Raw genomic sequence first — 23,329 nt, forward strand, 5'->3', positions numbered from 1 at the left:
AAAATTACTATAAATAATAGTATCCCTTTCTTCTCTACAGGCATTAATGGTGAGAAGGATACCTCTCTCACAGTTCCTTATCTTCAACATGCTAACTATACCACCAAATAGTCAATTCAAATAAATTCACACCCTTTCCCTATTTTTCCCACCCAAATAGTTAGTATATATTTATTGTATATTGTATATATACCCAAATAGTATATATATTTACAAATGCAAAAAGCATAGGAAATTTAGACAAAACTTTTGGTAAAAAATTCTATTTCAGTTGGTAACCTAGATCTTGAAAAGTATTTATTTACTTATCACTTAATTTTTAAACAGCTCTACTGAGGTATGATTTACATAACAAACTGTACCTATTTAAAGTATACTAAATATTTTATAAACATTTAGTTTTTTAAACTGCATTTTCAAATTTACCTGAACAATATGCCTTTAAAATTCATTAGCATTTTTAAAACCTGGCGTGCAAGAATACTAAATGGCAAATTGACTAACAGTAACAATTTAACCACCAAGAAATTTCACATAGAAAATTCGTAATATTGTTGTGACTGTATATTACAACTGTATATGTCACTATCTTAAATCTTTACCAAATATTTATTGAATATCTATGCTTGGCACTGAGGATATAGCAGTGAAAAGAAGGGACATTAGATAATTACAATCGTTTGTGAGAAGTGTTAGAGGAATCACAGGGTGCTACAAGAACATTTTGCCTGAAGATGTAACATACTCTAATGGCCAGCAAAGGTCTCCTGAACAGGAATTATAATACATTGTACATAGTGGTGCAGGGAGGCAGGAGAAAAAGAGCAATAGAAAGACTGATTGGGTGTATAGGTCCAGGCAGAAGACTGTGCTCAGGCCCAGGGGTAAGAGCACAGTAGCAAAGGATGAGACCCAAGGAGCAGAAAGAGCCTAGTTCCAGGGGAACAGGTAACTTACGTTCAGAAGTCTACGTCAGTGCAATAGGAAAAGTAACTGAAGGGTTGTCAGCAGGGGAAAGGTACAATCACTTCTGTATTTCAAAAATACCTTTTCTGGAGTATGCTCAATAGACAGGAGGGAGCAAGACCAGAGACTGGGAGATTAGTTACAAAGCTGTTACAGAAACTGGATGAGACATGATGGTAGCTTGAATTGAGGTGATGAAAGCAGAGATCCAAAAAACAAAATGTCTGTACTACCTAAAGTGATCTACAGAATTAATGCAATCCCTATCAAAGTACCATCATCGCTCTTTACAGATCTAGAAAAAATAATTCTACATTTTGTATGGAAACAAAGAAGACTTCGTATAGCCAAAGCAATCTTAAGTAAAAAGAACAAACTTGGAGGTATCAGTCTACCAGACTTTCAATCTGTACTACAAGGCTATAGTAACTAAAACAGCATGGTACTGGCACAAAAACAGAGATACAGACCTTTGGAACAGGACTGAGAATCTAGAGATGAAACCATCTGCATATAGTAATCTAATCTTTGACAAAGCAGACAAAAATATACACTGGGGAAAAGAATCTCTTTTCAATAAATGATGCTGGGAAAACTGGATAGCTACAGGCAGAAGATTGAAACTAGATCTCCACCTCTCACCTCTCACAAAAATCAATTCAAGATGGGTAACAGACTTAAACCTAAAGCATGAAACCTCAAAAGAAGATGTTGGGAAGATCCTTTTAGACACCAACCTAGGCAAAGAATTTTTGAAGAAAACCCCCAAAGCAATCACAGCAGCGACAAAAATAAATAAATGGGACCTGATCAAATTAAAAAGCTTTTGCACAGCCAAGGAAACTATCATTAGAATGAACAGACAGCACACAGAATGGGAGAAAATATTTGCTCTCTACACATCTGATAAAGGGCTGATAACAAGAATCTATCTAGAACTTAAAAAAATCAAAAAGAAAAAAATCAGGCCGGGCGCGGTGGCTCACGCCTGTAATCCTAGCACTCTGGGAGGCCGAGGCGGGTGGATTGCTCAAGGTCAGGAGTTCGAGACCAGCCTGAGCGAGACCCCGTCTCTACTAAAAATAGAAAGACATTATATGGACAACTAAAAAAAAAATCTATATAGAAAAAATTAGCCGGGCATAGTGGCGCATGCCTGTAGTCCCAGCTACTCGGGAGGCTGAGGCAGTAGGATCGCTTAAGCCGAGGAGTCTGAGGTTGCTGTGAGCTAAGCTGACGCCACGGCACTCACTCTAGCCTGGGCAACAAAGTGAGACTCTGTCTCAACAAAAAAAAAAAAAAAAAAAAAGAAAAAAATCAAACAACCCCATCAATAAATGGGCAAAGGACATGAACAGAAACTTTTCAAAAGAAAACAGAATAATGGCCAGCAAACATATAAAAAAATGTTCAACATCTCTAATCATTAGAGAAATGCAAATCAAAACCACAATGAGAAATCATCTAACCCCAGTGAGATTGACCTCTACCAAAAAATCCCAAAACAACAAACGCTGGCGGGGATATGGAGAGACAGGAACACTCTTACACTGCTGGCGGGACTGAAAATTAGTGCAACCTCTGTGGAAAAGAATCTGGAGATACCTCAAAGAGCTAAAAATAGAAAAGATGAGTGGATTATTAAAATCTGGTATATGTATACAATGGAATATTAATTATAAGAAAGGACGGTGATCTAGCACCTCTTATATTTTCCTGGATAGAGCTTGAGCCCATCCTCCGAAGTGAGGTATCACAAGAACAGAGGAATAGGTTCCACATGTACTCACCATCAAATTGGTCCTAACTGATCAACACTATGGTGCTCACACGGTAGTAATATTCTCCAGGGATTAGGGGATTAGGAGGGTAAACTCACAACTAATGAATGCAGTGAGCCTTGTAGAGGGAAAGGGTATGCCTGTAATCCCTGCTTGGGTGAGGCAAAGTCATAAAATGTAACCAAAATGTTTGTACCATCATAATATCCTGAAATAAAAAAAAAAAATGCAAAAAAAAAAAAAGAGAGAGAGAGAGAGAGAGACTGAGGTCAGGCGTGGTGGCTCACACCTGTAATCTTAGCACTGTGGGAGGCCGAGGTGGGAGGATCGCTTGAGGCCAGGAGTTATAGACCAGCCTGAGCAAGAGCAACACCTTGCCTCTGTAAAAAAATAGAAAAATTAGCCAAGCATAGTGGCATGTATCTGTACTCCCAGCTACTCGAGAGGCTGAGGCAGGAGGATCGCTTGAACCCAGGAGTTTGAGGTTTCAGTGAGCTATGATGACATCGCTGCACTCCAGCCTAGGCGCCAGAGACCCTGTCTCAAAAAACAAAAAAAATTCTATTCAATGTTTTCTTAGGTCAGGTTTAATGTTATGAATGCTAGTTAATAGAAAGTTAATCAAAACTAGAGTTTTTATGCAACCTAATATCTACAATTCCTCCTCATACCATTTAAATTTTTATAAACATTTGATGGCTTAAAAAAGATAATATAGGCTGGGCACAGTGGCTCATGCTAATAATTCTAGCACTTTGGGAGGCCAAGGCAGGAGGATCACTTGAGGCCAGGAGTTTGAGACCAGCTCAATAGAGACTTTGTCTCTACAAAACATAGAAAAATCAGCCGGGTGTGGTTCTGAGCACCTGTAGTCCAAACTATTCAGGGGGCTGGGGTGGGTGGATAGCTAGAGTCCAGGAGTTCAAGCTGCTGTGAGCTATGATCATGGCACTGGCACTCCAGCATGGGTGATAGAGCCAGACCCTGTCTCTTAAAAAGAAAAAAAAAAGAAAAAGAAAAAAAGGGGAAAAAAAAGAAATTGAGAGTCCAAAGCTATTTAGCATTAATAGGATATTGGCCAATGGGGGTAGGAGAATCAAAGAAAAGAAATGTCCTGTTTGACTAGGTTTCTGCCCTGGAATGGAGTTAGCAGGTGGAATGGAGCAGTTGAAAAGTATGTGTCTGGAACTCAGGAGAATCACTGGGGTTGGGCATAAGGATTTGGGAATCAACACACAGATGTGACATCAAGGAAACTAAAAGGGGGAAGTATTTCAAAGAAAGACTGGTAAACAGTGCCAAATGCTGTGAAAAGGTCAAATAAATAAGAGATCTGGATTCTGGGCAAATGTCTCCTAGACCTCGGTGAAGGCAGTTCTGGTATAGTGGTAAAAGCTGGATTTAAATATTCTACCATTTCACAGGGGAAAATTTAAGTTCTGTCTGTATGCTCAAATCTTTCTAGTTTTCTCTTAAGACATTTTTCCCTTTAGAGAGAATACATTAAGTGAATCCTTATACAATGGTTGCTATAGGATTGCTAATAAATATTTTAGACTATAAAAACGTTGAGAAGTAAATAAAGCACTGGCACACAAAAAGGACCGTTAACATGTAGTGAGCTCTGTGCAACATCTATGACTGTCCTGTATACTTTTGATTCTGTCAGAGATCCTGCCATAGAAACCGACAGAGAACGAACGCTTGAGTATACACACTGGTATCTTGGTCAGGAACATATGGACAAAGGTTTCTCACAGATAGAGGAGGGAAGCAGGGTGGACAAAGAGTGTTTTGGCAAGGAAATGGAAAAAGAAGAGAAGAGCCAATAAGTGAGAAACTCCCTTTCCATATGATCATCTGTGGAAGTAAGAGCAAACTTTCTTCTATAAAACAAAGGCAGTGAGGTAAAGGGAAACAATGCTGACATTTACTGACTAGAATTTCCTAATGGGATTTTGTCATCACTGGCACGTCATGGTCAATTAATAGCAAACTAATGAATATTAGCCAAACTTATTTATCCACTCAGCAAATGTTTAAGTGTCTGCTATAGGTAAGTTGCTCTGTAAGGTTATTATGAGAGATTTAAAAAAATGCACGAAACATTTCTGGGTCCGCAAGGAAAAAACAGCAGGGCAAATGCATGAGATACACATATGAGACAGTAGGCAGTACACACGAAAACAATTCCAGCAAAAGGACTGAGAATCTCTGGTTGAAGTAATTAGGAAGAAAAGTTTCATAAAGGTGATGGTTTAAGATAAAGAGAGAAAAAGGGAGAAAATGGGAGGGAGGAGGCAGATATTGCATATGAAAAGTGTGAGTGAAGGTACAAATATTAATGAATGCCACAGGTATGACAGAGGGATAGAAAGACGTCTGGTTACATGCACCAGATTCCTGTAATGGAAAGCTGTGACATTAGGCTTGAAAAGCATTAACAGCCTGGATTATAAAAGCATAATCCATGAAAATAGAACTATCATTGGATCCAGCAACCCCACTACTAGGTATTTACCCAAAGGAAATGAAATCAGTATGTTGAAGACATATATATATGCACTCTCATGTTTATTACAGCACTATACCTAATAGCCAAGTATGGAATCAGCTTAAGTGTCCATTAATGGATGAATGGATAAAAAAATTGCTATGGTCAAACAATGGAGTATTATGTAGCCATAAAAAATAATGAAATCCTGTTATTTATGGCAACATGGATAAACCTGGAAGAAGTTACCTAAGTGAAATAAGCAAGGCACAGAAAAACAAATACCACGTGATCTCACTAAGAGGAATCTAAAAACGTCGATTTCAAATAAGTAGATAGTACAATAGTGGTTACCAGAGGCCAGGAAGGTTAGGGGACAGGGAGTATGGGGAGAGATTGGTCAACAAGTAAAAGTTACAGTTAGGTAGGAGGACTAAGTTCTAGTGTTCCATCACACAGTAGGGTGACTACAGTTAACAGTAATATGTTGTATATTTCAAAATAGAAGGGAGCATTTTCAATGTTCTCCCCAAAAAGAAATAATAAATGTTTGAGGTGACAGATATACTAATTCCCCTAATTTGATCATTATACATGTATCAAAACATCACATTATACTCCATAATGGGTACAATTATGTGTCAAGTTAAAATAAAATAAAACTTTTAAAGAAGCATATGATGTCACACGAAAGAGTTTAAACTCTATTCAGAGGCAAATGGGGGCTAAAGAAGATGTTTGAACAGAGAAGTGATATGATTTGTGCTGTATTCGGGAAGGTGGTACAAAAGTCTTTAGCTTCACCCAATCTAATCTCCCTTGTCTGGATTTCATGTTGCTTCATAAGCCTTATCCAATTTCATTTTCTACTATTCCTTAAGGTATGTGTATGGCTGGTGTTTAAAGTTCCACAATTAGGATGTGGGTCCTCCTATTTCAAGGCCCCTGGCTCTTAGAACAATTGTGGTTTCTGGAATTCCCTCCCTTCTCTGTCCACCTTAGCCTAAATCCACCTTTCAAATCCCACTTTCTTAATTCTTAATTTCTCAACCCTCCTTAGAATTCTCCCTTTTGAACTACTATGGGGCTTAGACTCTGATGCACTGACTTTATGGTGTCCTGCCTCTGCACTGTTAATTACTGCTGCACGTTGGTCTGATTCGAAGTAGATGATGAACTCCTTGAAGGTGAACAGCCATTTCTTAAATCTCTCCAAGAGTGCCAAAAACGGTATGAGACATCCAAAGGCCAGATGACTGATTGTGTTTTCATTCACCACCACAATCACAATCCTATGACTTTTTCAACAGCTGACCAAGTTAAGTTATTAAACACTGAGAGAAAAGAATTTTGTCAGTGTCAACATACACAAAAGGTGAGCAGTCTGAAAGAGTTTCTGTATGAAAAGGATGAAAGACCTGGCTAGACATGAAAACTTCTGTAACAAAATAACCGTAATTTTAGGAAAATTTGAATTGTATATAAAATGAAAATGTATTACTTTAGGAAATTACTTGACATTCTTATTTCTTCTCTTCACTGCAAAGAGAATAGTTCTAACATAGTCACTCAGTCAGGCAAGCCAAGAAATGATTCAGTTTCCCATGGAAGACTTCCCTCATCCCTTCAGGCAAACACACACCACTGTACAGTCATGCTTTCCAACAAATGTGGAGGTACAACTTGCTCTTTTTAACAACTGCCCAAAAGACAAAGTAAAGGGGAAAAGAGAAAAATCCTCCATGAAAATGCCTACTTTTCAACACTATTGCCAGGCTAATTTTAGAATTCACATATCTCCAAAGCAATAAACGTGGTCCTATTCATTTAGAGACTATTATTTGGAGCCTGTATTTTGATAATTTTATTCAACTAGAAAAGGTATTTTAATGTTCTGGAAATTTTTAAGAAAGTACAACCGAACACAGTTTACCTTAAATTGTGAAAATGTGCTTTGTTATTGCAAAAACATGTTTAAAGGGGCGAAAAATGGCCCTTTACTTAAATACATACAAGCAGAGATGTCTCATCCAGTAAACATCAAAGGAAATGAAGGGATGGCTAAGTAGTCTAATGACTCTCTCAACCCAGCACAGTGGTTAACAGCATGAACTCTGGAGCCAGACTTCCTTGAGCAAGTTACATAACCTTTCTGTTCCTCAGTTTCTCACCTGTAAAATGGGATTAAAATAATAAAGGCAAATAGTACAAGGAAAAGGCTGTTATGAGGAATAAATGAATTAATGGGTGGAAAGTATTTTGTGGGGTGGTTGTGGCATAGGTCTATATAAGGATTAGTTGCTATATTATTTTTACTTTATGACCATCATTATATATTTGCCTTATTTTTTAAAAAAGGTATTTAAGTCAGCCTGCAAGGGTGCATATAAACAAAAATAAAGTAACTATAGTAAATTCTGACTCAAGTAAGAATTAAAAGAACACCTTTGCTTTGAATCAGACAGCCACGTACTGTCTGGATATACTTTGTACCATGGAACAGGAAAGCACAGAGAGGGAAGAGTTAAGTTTTCTGGTTGTCTGATGATTGGAGAAGGTAGGTCGCTATCCTAGAAGCTAAGACCAAAGGAACTATATTGAGCAGCTGAACGCCAAGCTGTTTTATGAAGAAGTAGTTCTTGAAAAAGTGAAGACAGGACTAGAACACAGATGGAAGAAAAAAAAAAAAAAAGAAAAAAAGCTTCTTCATCTGAGGCAAAGGAAAAGGAGAAAAGACAGATACTTAAACAGTTTTCCTGGCCAATCCCCAAGTGCCTAATTTGGACTGAACTTAAAATGTCCCTGAAACAATCCCTACCCAGAATGCTGAAACACCAGCATGACCCTTTGGGCTAAGGAGCGTCTAGCTCGAAGACGAGACTCTGGGGAAGAAGCCTAACACCATGACCACTTCTCTGGCATTTCCTGTCTCTCCTTGCAGGACTCACACAAGTCAACTTACTGTTCTCAGACTATTTTACACCTGGCTGCTTCCACGTCCTTGATCCTGCCACGATGTTCTTCCCCAGCCAGGTAAAGCCAGATGAGCCTTTGAGACCCCTACAAATGTGATCACACCCATGATGCTGCCACCAAACACCTCAGTCAAAAAACGGGCTTGTCTTTCTTCTGACTGTATTAGAACAGTGCCAGCACTCATCCATCGATTATCACAGCTGTATGGTTCCTGTCGTATACGTCTCATGGAACATGACATCTCCTGTTTCTCTGGATTTCTCAGCATTCAACAAATGGTCTCTACTGTCTGAAGAGGATCTTTCCGGTAAAGAAATTCAATCTCAAGAGTAGATCAAACTGGTTCTGAATCTAGATTCAGAATCTCCTTAATTTAAAAAATTACGTAATCCATGGATTTTTGATAGAGATGCACCAGAGAAAGAAGTAGTGCATCTATTCTTCCCACTGCTAAGAAATGGCATCAGTAATTAGATCTTATCAAAATACAAGACCTATCAGAAATTAATCAGTAAATGGAAGAAATTCTCTGCCTAACTTACTTTTTTAAAATATTTTTAAACCACTGTATTGAGATATGATTGACATACAAAAAGGTGTATATATTTAAAGAATAAACTTGATGAGTTTGAAAACTGAATGTTTTTTTAAAATATAAACTGCAGTTTGGGTGGGTTCTGTAAGCTCATCTATTCTAGAGATTTGTTTGACTAAATACACATTCATTTTATATTACTATTATATTTGTTCATAATTATTAATAGGCTGATATCCTAGTACCTTCCTAAACATGCATATCTTTCTGACATTAATGTGAATGTTTTAAATAAAAACCTTGGGGAAAAAAAAAAAAAACCACCATTCCCAAAGAAACTTTTAAATATACTCTGCACAAAATAGGCACTTATTTGATACCAAGTTTCATGAAAGTATTTTGATAATTTCTCCCAAACTAAAGCCGTGTATGTGTGTGTTTAATGGCTCAGAAGACTGCACAGCACTGACTGGCTGTGCACCGTGTCAGGGACAGTTTATCTAGCAAGTTAGGTAAAAGCATAAAGCAGTATCAGGGCCACCCATGACCTCTCAATGCAGCACTGAGCAGGACACATACAAGGTGTATGCTCTGTCCCTACAACTTGTCATCTATAAGACTGTTATTAATATCTCTCTTCTGCCTCCCCAGTGAAGATGTTACAATAAACGTAAGTGGCATTTAAAATAACATAACATTATTTAATATGGCTTACTGTGATCTTTCTTTCATACAAATAGAGTTTTCCTGGGTCTGAATTCTGGTGGCTCTAGGTTTCCATACACACACACACACACACACACACACTTGCCTTTTAAAAGGCTGCCTTTTTAAATTTAAAATAACATGCATTTCTCAAATGTTTTAATTTCTATTTGTTTATGTAAAAACTTACTAAAAGAACATCTTTTGTGAAAATGGATGTCAATATTTAAAGTCCTGTCTATTACATTAAAATGGCCCAGCCTCCACTTAGCAACAGCTGTTGAAATTTCTTCTGAGTAATTGTGTATATCTAAAAGAGCCTTGCTTTTAAAGATATTTAACAACTCCCACTTTTACTTAGATTTGTGCAATTATCTTCCTCCCTCCATTAGACTAAATTAGTTGGTTATGCGAGAAAATTGCTTTTCTGAGGAAGAAGAGTCAGCTAGCTCTTTCTTCTTTTTAAAAAATTTCATCTATTCCCATCTTCTCCACTCTATGCTTGGGTGATAAACTACGAGATGTTATAGGAACAACTGCTAGAAGAATTAGACAACTTGGATCTTTTCACAGCTGTTGCCACTTCACGCTTTGGAGTACAGCCAGTCTCAGATACTATAAAGAGACTTATGCTTAGTTATCCTTTTGCACCAGCCCCCATCAAAGCTCTCCTTTCTGCAACCTCCCTCCTTCCTCCTCCAAGCTTCCACTAACTACCCTTAAAAGAGGAAGGATCAAGGCAACTTTTTACAACAGTCATATTTCAGAGCACCTTCATGTCTGTCCACTAATAGATAAACAATACCGTGAGTACAAGTTTTGAAAAAACAGCAAGACTTATTCAGAGATTATATTCATAAAAGAGCATGCATTATTTTGCTTTTATTTAACCCCTACTCCTTCCCAAAGAGCCATGCCAAGAAACAGACAAATGGCAGTATAGTTTCCCATTAGGAACAAAACAAAGATAAGAAACCTTGGCATTGTTAAGCACTGATGAGCTTGCCACCTCCCTCCTCTTCCTGCTCCAGGGACAGCTGTAAGTACAGTAGCTCCTAGTAAGAGACCACAAGTGAGTAGGTAGAGATACACTGTAACTCTGATACTCAGCAGCGGATGTCAATCATCTGTATTCACCACTGCCAGCATCTCTTAAGACCCTCCAAGGGCTTTATTGGCTGTGGGGGGTGCCAATGACTAACTCTTCTCAAATCCTATAGGACAGAGTCTTTCGACTTAAAAGCAAACCTAAGAGCACTGTCCATATTATATTATGTGCCAATCTTGAAACAGTATTTCTTCCCACAGCTGGCAGGTATTCCTTTTAATGGGTTCAGCTGTAATAGCAATTGCATTAAAGTTCCATGTCAAGAAAGCCAGCATTTAAATCCTTTTCCTGACTCAAGGAGGAAAGAATAGTCTCAGACAAGGAGAAAAACAATCCATTGAGCTTGATGTGAAGCAGACACAGCAGCAGGTTTCAGCACTAATGAGGGAAGAGGGCCAGAGCTCTATTTCCCTCCTTTCCATCATCCCATTAGGGAAACCCAATGACTCCTAGGAAGGAACACAGCCTATTGTGTTGTGTATGAGGGTAATAGGGACAGGAACTGTTCCATGGCAAAACAATAATGACACATGCATCACTTTCTGGAATTGGAATGAAAAGACCGACTCTATTTTAAGGCAAGCAATGCTGTCAACAGGGAAAATCCCTTGAGTGAAACATTTCAGCAAAACTCTATCTAATGCCACCAGAAGTGAACAGTAGAAGGGACAGCGTGTAGATAGGCCTAAACAATAGAAAATCCCTTCTCTGAGTTCCCATGACCCAGGTGTCAACTCCTGGGTTCATTTCTTTGTTTCTTGCAACAGAGCTTCTTGAAGGATGAGATGTCTCTTATTCATTTTACCCATCATGGCACCCCTGGTTTCTATTACAATGTTTGGTACACAAAACAATAGATGTTTGCAAATCAAAGGCTCAAGTAGTTCTGGAAATGCACAATCGTAAATACTTATAACAAAGATCCTGACAGTAAATTACGCTTTTGGGATGTAGTCCTTTCCTCCAGGAAAGTCAGGGACTCATGCGTGGACATTTATGTGCTCTCTCCATGCTTCCCTTGCTGACAAGTCAGTCTGTGGCTCCCCACAATCTCGGGCCTCACAGGGGTGGAATGAGGGAAAAAACTCCTGAGTCTGCAAAGTGGAGACTACACACTACACAGGCTCTGGTGCTTCCCATGTGTCTCCTCCAGACTGGTCCAATTTCAAGAGGCCTGTAGCTGAGGTGGTGCTCCCGGTTCTTCTTCAGCTACTAGCCCAGCATGGCAGGGGGAGACTTGAACCTACTCCACCCTGTCGCTAGGCCCTCTGCCTAAAAGGAGCTTGGCTTGTAGATGATTCAAGGGGAAAAATGAATATGACAGAATTGTTGGTAGCAAAATGAGGAAGGATGACAAAGAAATAAATTAATGATGTCAGAAATAAAACTGACCGTGACACATTTTCCGTAAGTTATTCTTTCCATAGAAACAGAAAGATAAAGAGTATTAGAAAGGAGATCCTAGAATTCTGCTTTCCCAAGGGCTACCAGGATATATCCAGCTCCAGTGAAGGATGTGCAAGCAGAAGGCTCCTCCCTTGTTCAAGTCATCTGTCCACTGTGGCACTGTCAGGAAACAGCATTAAACAAACCTGGATTCCTGAGTGACCCATGCAGGCTCTTTTGGAACCAAAGATTCCTTCTCTTAGTAGGTAAAAGTTTTCACTAAATTTCAACGAAAGTGATACAGAACAGGCACACATGAAAATAAAGACACCATGCTCTGGAAAGGAGAAGGCATCAGGGAGTGGTGATCTTAAATCTATCCAGATCACCCTCTATTGTGATCTGCACATGGCCCAGCCACAAGCCTCCAAGAATCTGTATCAGATAGCAGTTTGCTAAAAGGAAATACTGCAGAGCCACCAGGGCAGCAGATGCACACAGCTTATCGACCACAACAAAGGCATTAAGTGCACATGTTCAGCTGTACCCTTCCCATAATTTTTCTCAATGTATGGGGGGGATTAAAGTATTTAATAAAGTAGAGGAGAATCACTGACCAGTAAGACGGTCCTATTTAAGCATTTCCACAGCGGAACAAGCACAGGACTGAAATCAGCAGAAATACTGGGGAGGTTTGCAGGGTGTCTCCAGTCCACCATGTGACACTGGGGAGCTAATTTCAGTGAGATGAGGTGATCTCTAAAATAGAGGGGGCAAGAAGGGAGAGGCTACACCAGTAACTAGCTGGGCAAAGGATGGCAGGCTCTTTGAGCACACTAGCTGTTTGGGCTCAAGTTCCTTCCTTGAAAATTAAGGGGACAGATTTCATGATCACTAACACTCCTCCCTACACTAAGATTCTATTAATAAGAACAATTATTTCTGGAAGATTTTGGACTCCTGTAGTTATAGAATATAAACAGAAGAGACTTTAAATGATTCCGTTATAAATTTTCTGATACCACGCTCTTACTGCAAATAAATCAAAGGGGGATGGGACATCTCCAATTTTTTTTTTTATTATTCCATCTTTCTTCAAGAAGATTCCAAGCAATAAAATAATTCATAATTTTTAACTACTTACCCCTCTCCACCATTTTTTTTTAACTGCCTCAGGGAAAGGGATGAGCAGAAATTTCCCAGATGGCATGTTACTCCCAAGGTACCTCATATTCTACTTAGTAAAAGACACACACATGCACACATGGATCCCACATTGAAAGCTCAAAGTCAAATTTACACTTTCAAATAAATATTTTCCACAGGGTCCACTTTGTGAAGCTATACACTTATTCCAATTATTTCTATAATAATTAGTTCAAACATACGAAAAATGTTTCATTTTTACACCTCTGTAACCCCAACTCCAACCCCAGTGGAATGATTAGGCTTCCAAAACTCTTAAATATATATCAATCCTGATTACTCAGTCAGGATCAAATGCCAACTACAGATAAGGAAGATCAACACAATAAATATTTTGTCTCAGTCTGACTTCTGAGTTAGGTTTAAACTCAAGATATTTTAAATGTGCTCATAAGAGAATTCTCTGTTCTGAACTTCATGAAAGGTATTTTCCCCAACAACTAACTTTTTTGGAAGACTCTGCATGTGCATTGGGGTAAATACTTAAGACAATGTCTCAACAATCACTGAGGTCCACAAGCAGTGACAGGGCTTTGGGGGTTCTCAGAATGGACGCAAAATATATCACTGTATGAAATGAAAGAGGCAAGAAGGGAGAACATAGACTTTCATTGGCTGAATGGAAATATTTAAACAGAGGTACTACTTGTTTTAATTCCCACATGGTTCACATACTACCGAATGCTTCCAATCTTCATATTTCTACGGGAAATGTTATTTTCTCAGTCTCCTAGTTGGGTATTTTTTAACCTGGATTAATGCCAGATCAGTAATCTTGCAAACCGGGGCGTTTCTGGCAATTCTTAGGCAATTCTATGATTTTTGAAGGGCTGAGTGCATTGTGAACGCAGAAAAAGAACTATAGGGCTGGAAAACACATCAATGGCTCCCTGAATATATGGCTAGTCTTTCCAATGGAATACTGATACCATTTGTGGTATAATACGGTTATCACCAAGGAAGCACTACTACATTTCAGACAAGCACATCTCAAGAAGGATTCCTCTCTGTAAATTCCTACAGCACACACTGATGGTACCTGATGGCATGTCTCACATGCTGCATTCACACACTGTAATTTTATCTGTGTTTGCTTTTTTTATTTAAGTACACTGAGACAATATCTAACTTCTAAAAATTTGCTAGATATTTGATGCATTATCTTGACCACAGAAAGGCAATCATTTAATGTTTACTAAATGAATAAATAAATGAAATCAAAGCCAAAAGCTATATCACAAAATTGAACAGCCTAGGAGACTAGAAACATCTGAAATCGGTACCCCTGAAACTTTTTCTGGATAAAGTGGACAATTCCATATACAGTGTCCACCTTTACACTTACCGTAGCCAAGCAGCAAGACATCACTAGGCATCTTCTTAAAATATACAATCAAAACCTCATATGAGAAATCTAAAACTGTCCAAATTATCAGCTTCCGGATATATCTCTGAGGAGGATCTAGACCTTTTTTAATAGATCAAATGATACCCTTCTTTGAATTTTTCTACTATGGAAGCTTTCTCTTTTAAGAGGCAAAAACAAGCAGCTCTAAGTTATGTTTATGTCAGTAGGCAATAATGTAGAACTGAGGATCAGAAGCAATACACAGTTGTTCTAAGGGATCACCTGGGGTGGCCCTTCCAAGTCTATGGGTAGAAATAACGGTCATACCCAAACCAATGTTTCTGACATATAATGCAAACATTTTCACTCCCACAGTGTAAAAATGATACACCACTCTTAAAAAAAAACTCCTTAGAAGAATTTAGCTATTTTACTGATAGATATTTTTTCATAAGCAAATCTATGTTTCTACTTTTCAACACTTAGACTATATCTTATTTACTGGATTAATAATTGTCTCTTCGCACTGAAATATGAGCCTTTGAATGCTGCAACTGACCTATTTTCATTTCAGCATATCTGAGGCCCAGCACAGAGTTCAATGAACATCTGTTCAAACAAGTACGGAATAAATTAGTGTACCCTCACAGTAAACATAAAGTGACATGGAAACTTAAATGAGTATCACTATGGCCTGATATAATTGGTATTAATAGTTTCTTCCAAGACCGTTTTAAAATCATCACCTATCTAAATTCATTCATCCACATAGTCTTAAAATGAACCTGATAATTCTTTAAAATGAGATGAGATTTATATCTACTGCTTATGAAAGTGTCTATCACATGCCAGAACTACACTAACTCTAGTCAATACAAATAACCTCTGTAGTAGGCATCAATATCCCAAATTTACAGATAAGGAAACGGAGCATCTAAATGAATTAGTTATTCAGTTAGTAAGTGTCAAAACTGGGATTAAAACCTCAGTGTACTGGGCTCCATAATCTTTCCATTATACTTAGCTACTATCAGTGGCTGTCAATATAGTAAAGTAAGAATGAATGAAAGGGAAATGAATGTAAGAAATGGATGAAAAGAGTGACAAGACTCAGATATGGTTCTTTTGGCTCAACCGGGGATGGTGGTGGAAGGCGTGAAACAGAACCCCCCCGCCCCCAAAATGCACATATGACCTATGATTTAGCAGTTCTATGAGAGAAAAAAGTAGATTATAATATAATTTAAGACCCTAGGGTAAAACGTCTTGGAAAATGTTTAAGGAAAAAGCGATTAGTTAAGAATTTGGTTAAAGTCGGCCGGGCGCGGTGGCTCACGCCTGTAATCCCAGCACTCTGGGAGGCCGAGGTGGGCGGATCGTTTGAGCTCAGGAGTTCGAGACCAGCCTGAGCAAGAGCGAGACCCCATCTCTACTAAAAATATAAAAGAAATTATATGGACAGCTAAAATATATATATAGAAAAAATTAGCCGGGCATGGTGGTGCATGCCTGTAGTCCCAGCTACTCGGGAGGCTGAGACAGGAGGATCACTTGAGCCCAGGAGTTTGAGGTTGCTGTGAGCTAGGCTGACGCCACGGCACTCACTCTAGCCTGGGCAACAGAGTGAGACTCTGTCTCAAAAAAAAAAAAAAAAAAAGAATTTGGTTAAAGTAAGTGTAATTTTAAAAAGTCCCTCAGGATTTTCCTTTTGGTCCAACATATAATATCAACCCCAGCATTTTTTAATTTATTCCAATCATTTTAGAATTATACACTGGTCAAAAATTAAGAGCTGGAAGAAACTTTAGAGATTAACCATTACACAAAGGAGAAAACAGAGATCAGAGAAATTAAATTACCTTGCTTCAGGTCACTTAAAAATGTACAACCAGATCATTAAATTATACCCTTACATACATTATCTATGGATAGTTTTACACTAAGGATATTGTTTTGTCACCTGTGGCTTTACAATCTGGGTTTCTTTGAGGTACTTCTTTTCTGCAACTATATTAAAAATTTGCAGAAGGAGTCACTGCAGAATTTCTTGGAAACTCTCCATTTCAGAGGCAATTAGAGAGTATATCCAAAAAATTTACATGAAAAAGCTGAGGAGTAAGTTTCCTGTGGTTGATGCTAGCTCTAGCTTGGGACCCAAAAGGGATAATTAAAGGGGGCCTGGCTCTGTTAAATGCCAAATGTATGCAGACAAGACTTATTGGCAACTCAAAAAGAGGCCAGTTTGCCTTCTCCTAGGTGACAAACATACCACAAAACTATATATGTAAATATGATGGCAAAGACATTTTTAAAGGACCTTTTTACAAATTGACAACAATAATAGGGTGGGATGTGTAAGCCATTTTGAACATCAGTGTTATGGACTGTCAGCTTAGATACCATACAGCTGAACACGAAAGCTGTGAAGAGCCACACAAAACAAAAAAGCTTTTAACCAAACTCCTGGACCAGGGATGGAAATGCAAGCTTGCCCCTCCCCCCCCAAGACAAGAGAAAGAAAACACAGGGTTCCATGAAAAATAATAGAAGGACAGAGAATTCAGGAAGGTGTTAACTGAAAATATTCTAAGACCAACACTGCCCTTACCACCACCCTCAAGAAACAAAGAGTAATACTTTCGTAAAAATAACTAAGAATGGAAATTCTGTTAATTTGATGTTCAGTTGTATAATTATTTTAAAAGGGATCATGGTTCTGATGCAAAATGTTTTGATTGACGAGGGTGTATTCAATAAAGAGTAGATTTTCCCAGTAATCTAATACTCAACATACGGGATTTTACAGTTGTCCCTGAACATATCTGTTCTTGTGAGTTTGGCTGCTAGGACCATGGGCACCCTGACAAGATATACAGGCTGGCGGAATTGACTGTTCCATATGGCTAATAAGCTTATGCAATGAGTATTTGGAAAAGGAATTATTATAAAGATACCTCAATGAACAGACACCCCAGGGGAGGCAAGCTCCTTCCTAATCAACTTGGCCGCTCCTTGAGGAGATCCCTACAACACATGGAGGATACTCGTCTTTAGCACTGGGGCAGGGAAGCAGGAATCTAAATTTTTTCCTGGCCACTCCATGGAACATACTCTCCAGGTGAATGGTCCCAGAAGCCTTTCGTTTCTGAATTTAAGAATTCAACGTCATCTCTTATTTCCCATTCAGCAGATGGCTCTACCTATACCTTTTCGTATCATTCTTTAAGAAATAAAAGGCAGATCTGGATAACCTTAGTGATTTCTGCACCAAAAGTAAGCTCTCTGGACAAACACCATCTTGATGGTATTTAGCTGCACCTAAACAGATTATAATAAGAACATGAGACTTATTTCAAAGTGATTCAGCTTGGATCTTAAAACGGCCAAAGGAATTTCTCCAATAATCACCAAAAGCATGGGGGTAAAATGCAATGGTTTTAGAATTTTAGTGTGCATAAGCATCATTCAGGAATACTTGTTTAAAAACAAAAACCCATCCTTCAAGTAAATTGGACTTCCTGAGGGTCCTTCCTCACGATGATTCTTCAAGAAACAACAGTATCCTAGAAACATTACTTGCACAGAAATTGAGTTCTAGTCCAACTGACAGTTAACTAGTTGTGATGCAAGGCAAGTCATTTAACCATCCTGAATCTATTTCTTCTCCTATAAAGCCAAGGTGTTGGACTTCAGATAAGCTTTAAAGTTCCTTCAAATTCTAAAGGTCTCAGAAGTAAGCCAAGCTCCAAGTCTCCCAGCATTAATGTCTGACAGCACTCCTGATGCTTTTACAACATACGTTCAAGAAGCGGAAACTGAGTCTGAACCACCATATTCCACTGGTTACTGAAATGAGTGAATAGGATATTGGAATCCGAAGTTATAAAACTAGTCAGTAATAATAATGCTAAACTGTACTTACTGTGTGCCAGGCTCTAAGCATTGGATATATATTAACTCACTGAGGAAACAAAGAAGACAATAAAAGGTAGTCTGAGAACCCTGAAACCAGCAAATTATGTAAGAGAAGGTAATATTGAATATTACATTGTAACTAGTATTAAAACTCTGGTGATACTTAACAAACCACAACCATAAAATGCATAAAATGATAAAATAATCAATGGGAATGAACCATAATATATGTTAAATTAATGACTTTGTCTGAAAATTGCAAACATTTTCAACCCAGTGAAGAAAATCAGTTAAAAGACTATTGAGAATTCTGCAGCATTTAACACATACATGTATTTTCTCCAAGAACATAAGCAAACATGAATGTTGATATTGCCTAATTCCTTCATGAACCATGATTTTCAGCAGTTCGCCCCTGAAGGGCTTATTTACAAAACATGTCAAGCAGTTTATAGAATAAAAAATTACTCTTCAGTCTGTATGACAGATATCAGACCCAGTGGACTAAAGAAAACAGGAACTCAATTGGAGTTTTTTCCGTTAAATCCTTGGTAGAGCCACTATCGACAGATGTTACTATGCTCTGAAAATTGTAATGTTAAAAGGTTACAAAACAGTAAGCTCTTCCTTATAATTTAAATAAATTCTTTGTATTTACTAGAAAACTGCCACAAATTTATCGTCAGTCTAGGTTTTCAACCCAGTACCAAAGCATAAGATATAGGAGTTTGTTCTGTTTTCCATTTGGAGAGGATGATTCAATGACACGATGATACAAGGAAGCACTGACTGGCCTACTCCCAAGGCCAACACATGGACTGGGCATGTGTCAGAAAGATTGGATTAAAATTATATTAAACAAATGCCACTCCTCCTCCAACTATAATCACAAACTCAATTTATCCTTTTCAGAATGAAAACACAGACTCTAGAAGGGTAAGGCTAAAAGATGAATAGAGATACAAAAACTGAGCTCTAGAGAGGCTCAGTCAAAAAGCTAATTCAGGAGAGACAGAATTCGAATGCTCTGTCCCTAACCTGTAGTTTAATAGTTAGAGGTTTCAACACAAAACAATTTTTGTGAGAAGAAGAAAGAAAAGAAGAAATCAATTTCTTTCCTTTTCTTTTCATCCGCTGGCACGCAAGTATTTTTCAGGCCAATGGCCCACCACCTGTTTTTGCATAGCCCAAGAAAAAACCTAAGAGTAGATTTTACATTTTTAAACGATTAGAAAAAATTATTACAAACATTTCCTGACATATATGAACACTACATGAAATTCACATTTCAATGTCTATAAATAAAGTTTTACTGAAGCACAGTCACACTCATTCGTTTACACACAGTCTATGGCTGCTTTCCCATCGTAAAAGCAAAGTTAAATGGCTGTGACAGACTGTTCCACAAAGCCTAAAATATTTACTGTCTGTCCCTTACAAAAAAAGTTTGCAGACCTTTGCTCTTTCCTGACCCAGTGAAAGCCTACACAATGAATATAGTATAAGAAGAGTTAAATGGGAAAAGAGAGAATGCAACATGCGGAAAATTTAAGTGTGTGCCCATGCTTTATCTTTTCAATTCATAGCAAATAACGCAAGTCTGGCAGCATAACAGAGAGGAGAGATAAGTGGTCAGATTTCAACATCAATATAACAATTACTGTGAACACAAAACCTTCCACTATTTAGACCTGAAAATCTTCAAGAAGCGACATTCTCATTAACATGCTTTCTCCAACTTTGCAAGGTGGAAGCAGACACAAAGCATAAGGCACACACATCTTCCAGAAAGAGACAGATTACTTGGTTCCGAGGCTCCTTAAGATATCCCCACCAATCACAGAGCCTGGGTTAAGAGTCAAGGAGGAATTTCCCTGTTGTGTAAGTCCCAGGTTAGAAAATCAAACTCCAAATTCTCCTTCCAGCTGGGTTTGACCTTGAGCTAGTCATCTGACTCTCCATCTGACCTCTTATTCTTTTATCTATAAAACGAGGCATGCTGACCATCCAGAGGAATATTCTCTCTCTCAACTCCTGAAACTAGAGTAAAAATGAGAAGAGGAAAGGGACTCGGGAGAGGAGGGACTTTTTTAAAAAAATGGTAGTTTTTTTTTCCTTCTTCATAGTAGACAAGATACAATCAGGATAGAGATATCCCTCATCAGAAAGCAAAGGGTCTACAGCCAAGCACCACACTGGATTCAATGACACTAATCACATTACAATATTAAAATGGAGGGCTAAGAAACAGAGGTATTTCAATTCAAGGATGTGAGTTTTTTCCTTCCCTTTCTGAAGGGCTTCTTGAAACAAAGACACATGTACCCATGCAGGGTGTGTTCTCTTTTCTTCCCCCAGGGCAAAAGCAACATTGGTCTGAATAACGCCTGCTATACAAGTAGCCACCCAGGCATTAGTCATGAATAGTATCTGTACTAAGGGGTGGGTTAGAACAGTCAGCACCTTCTTACCACTGTACTCCAATAAAACCACGCTTGTTTATCACTGTTCATACACTTGAAACGGTTTGGGATAGTAACAATTCTGTTTACCGACTGGGGTAATTTCAAGAAAAAGTACCACTTAGCTCTCTGAAGAGCAAAAACAGTACACTGTCAAGTCTAGCCAAGAGATACCAACTTTCAGGGGAGTAGTATGAGTTATTCCAGTAATTTGTCAGCTTTCTAAAGATTTTTCTTTGACCATCACGGAATCTAAAGTGTAGAGCACTGATTCTCTCAACAAGTTCCCTTGTTTTAAAAGTTACTAGCTTTAAGTAAGAAAAAAAGTAATCTCAAGACCCTGAAAAAAAATACCTTTAAATATCTAGTGAATATTAAATATAAAATTACTATATGACCCAGCAATTCCACTAGGTATATAAAAACATATGTGCACATAAACTTGTACACAAATGTTTACAGCAGTATCAAACACAATAGCCAAAAAGTGGAAACAATCCAAACGTACAACAAATATGGTACATCCATATGAAATGCTGGGTATAAAAAGAAATGAAATATTGATCAATGCTACAGCACAGATGAACCTTGAAAACATTATTTATGCTCAGTGAAAGAACTCAGTCACAAAAGACCATATACTGTATGATTCCATTTATATGAGGTTTTAGACCGGGCAAATTCACAGAGACAGAAGGCAGATTAGTGACTGCTGGGAGCTAGGGGGAAGGGAGAGTGGGGAATGGGGGATGCTAGTGGGTCTGGGGTTTCTTTCTGGGGTGATGATAATGTTCTAAAATTAGAACAGTTGTGACAGTTGCACAACTCTATATGTATGTTAAAAACCACTGAACTATTTACTTTATTTCAATGGGTGGATTTTATGGTATGTGAATTATATCCCAGTCCCAGTAAAGCTGTTATGGAAAAAAGCTTACTAAATCTCTTTTTTACTGCTAAAAATGACATACTTCATATTTTATATAGTTACTACTGAGCTATATAGTAACATGTCTCATTTTTGCTGCTATCAGTTTCTATATAAAGAAAGAAGAGTTAGGTTTAATAAGGGTTTATAGATCCCCTTTTGTGGTAACTCTCATTTTGTGGCACTTTAAGCTTGATGACAAATTTCAAAGTCTTGTGCTCATGGGGAAAATGTTTTTCATCATAATCTCCAAGGGATTCATGTAGGAGAGCTCATTCCAAAACTCTGTTTGTGGCATACACCATTTATGAAAGTTTAACTACAAGAACAGATGCACATTTATGTACCATCAATAGAACAAGAGAGAAGGGGAAAAAACACTATTGCGTCCCCAAAATCAAACACAAGGCCATAAACCAGACACAGCAGACTAGGCTAAGCACATTGTACTCACACAGACTTAACTGATGCCACTTACCGCCTGGGTCTTCAGGCCTTGCTTCATCGTAGGCGTAGTGGCTACACTCCCCACAGCCACCTCTTCAGAAACTGAACTCACTCTGGTATTACTCAGAAAATCCACTTCGTCTTCAGCTTTCGTGTCTGGCATTTCTGCAGTGAACAAGAGGGTTACAGAGTGCATTTGAAAAATTGATTCCTGTGACTATGTACACAACATGCTCCAGGTTTCATGTGTCTTGTTTGTTTTTGCTTTTGTGTGAAGTGGAAAAGTATTCTTTTGCTGTCAGGAGCTGGTGTCATTTCTGACCCTGTGCTGAGCTATTCCTTTATCACATGGCTGGGGGGTTTTCCCTAGCCTCTGCATGGGTTTGCAGCTAAGGGAAGATCCAATCAATGTCTACTGAGTGTCCATTTTCACAACTGACTTTTCATGACAAATCTGTGAGTGTGATGCTGACTTGCATATGGAAAAGTAAACTCATAAGTTTTAAGGGAACAGATCAGCTAAAGCTAGGTTGTCCATCTTGGTCACCATCAAAAAGGCAAGAGAGATTTGTAAAAGACAAAATGGAAAAAGCCACTGAGAATGAGACAAAGCCTCTGGGACAAGTCTGACTTTCTGTAAAAACATACTACACACCCTGCTCCACCCATCACTGCAATTAGTAAGACTGAACTGTTCTAGCAAGTTATTACTTTTCGTTTTTCAATCTTATTTCTTTCAAAACCAAAACATAATCAAACTAGCAATTCCTTTTCTTCAGAAAAAGTCTTTCTATCTGTTTTCTCTAGCATTACATAGTTGTTCTCATGCTGGCCATGTTCCACAGACAAAACAGTGGTGTTTTCTGAACTTGACCACCATATGGTCAAGCAAATACAGGAAGGAAGTGATAAAAACGATGTCTGAGGCAAATTTAGGCTTCTGACACTTCTTTAAAGGGGACCGATGATTGAACAGTCAAAATTCACCTTAATAATCCAAATACAAATGAAACTGCCATCTCAATTTCACGTGGAAAATTTTCTGTGGTTACTAGTGATGTCATTACTCTGG

General features: G+C 38.2%; 1 protein-coding gene across 3 annotated transcripts in view; it reads right to left on the reverse strand.

The window, feature by feature from the left end:
* AKAP13 (A-kinase anchoring protein 13) overlaps positions 1 to 23,329 on the reverse strand; it is a 164,856-nt gene that overhangs the window by 108,436 nt on the left and 33,091 nt on the right. For all 3 annotated transcript variants that reach the window (XM_069466637.1, XM_069466636.1, XM_069466635.1), the window contains exon 4: positions 22,289 to 22,422. In XM_069466637.1, the coding sequence (XP_069322738.1) occupies positions 22,289 to 22,422 (134 nt within the window). The remainder of the gene's footprint in view (positions 1 to 22,288; positions 22,423 to 23,329) is intronic.

This window comes from Eulemur rufifrons, chromosome 3 (assembly GCF_041146395.1).
Source record: "Eulemur rufifrons isolate Redbay chromosome 3, OSU_ERuf_1, whole genome shotgun sequence".
Lineage (NCBI taxonomy): Eukaryota > Metazoa > Chordata > Mammalia > Primates > Lemuridae > Eulemur > Eulemur rufifrons.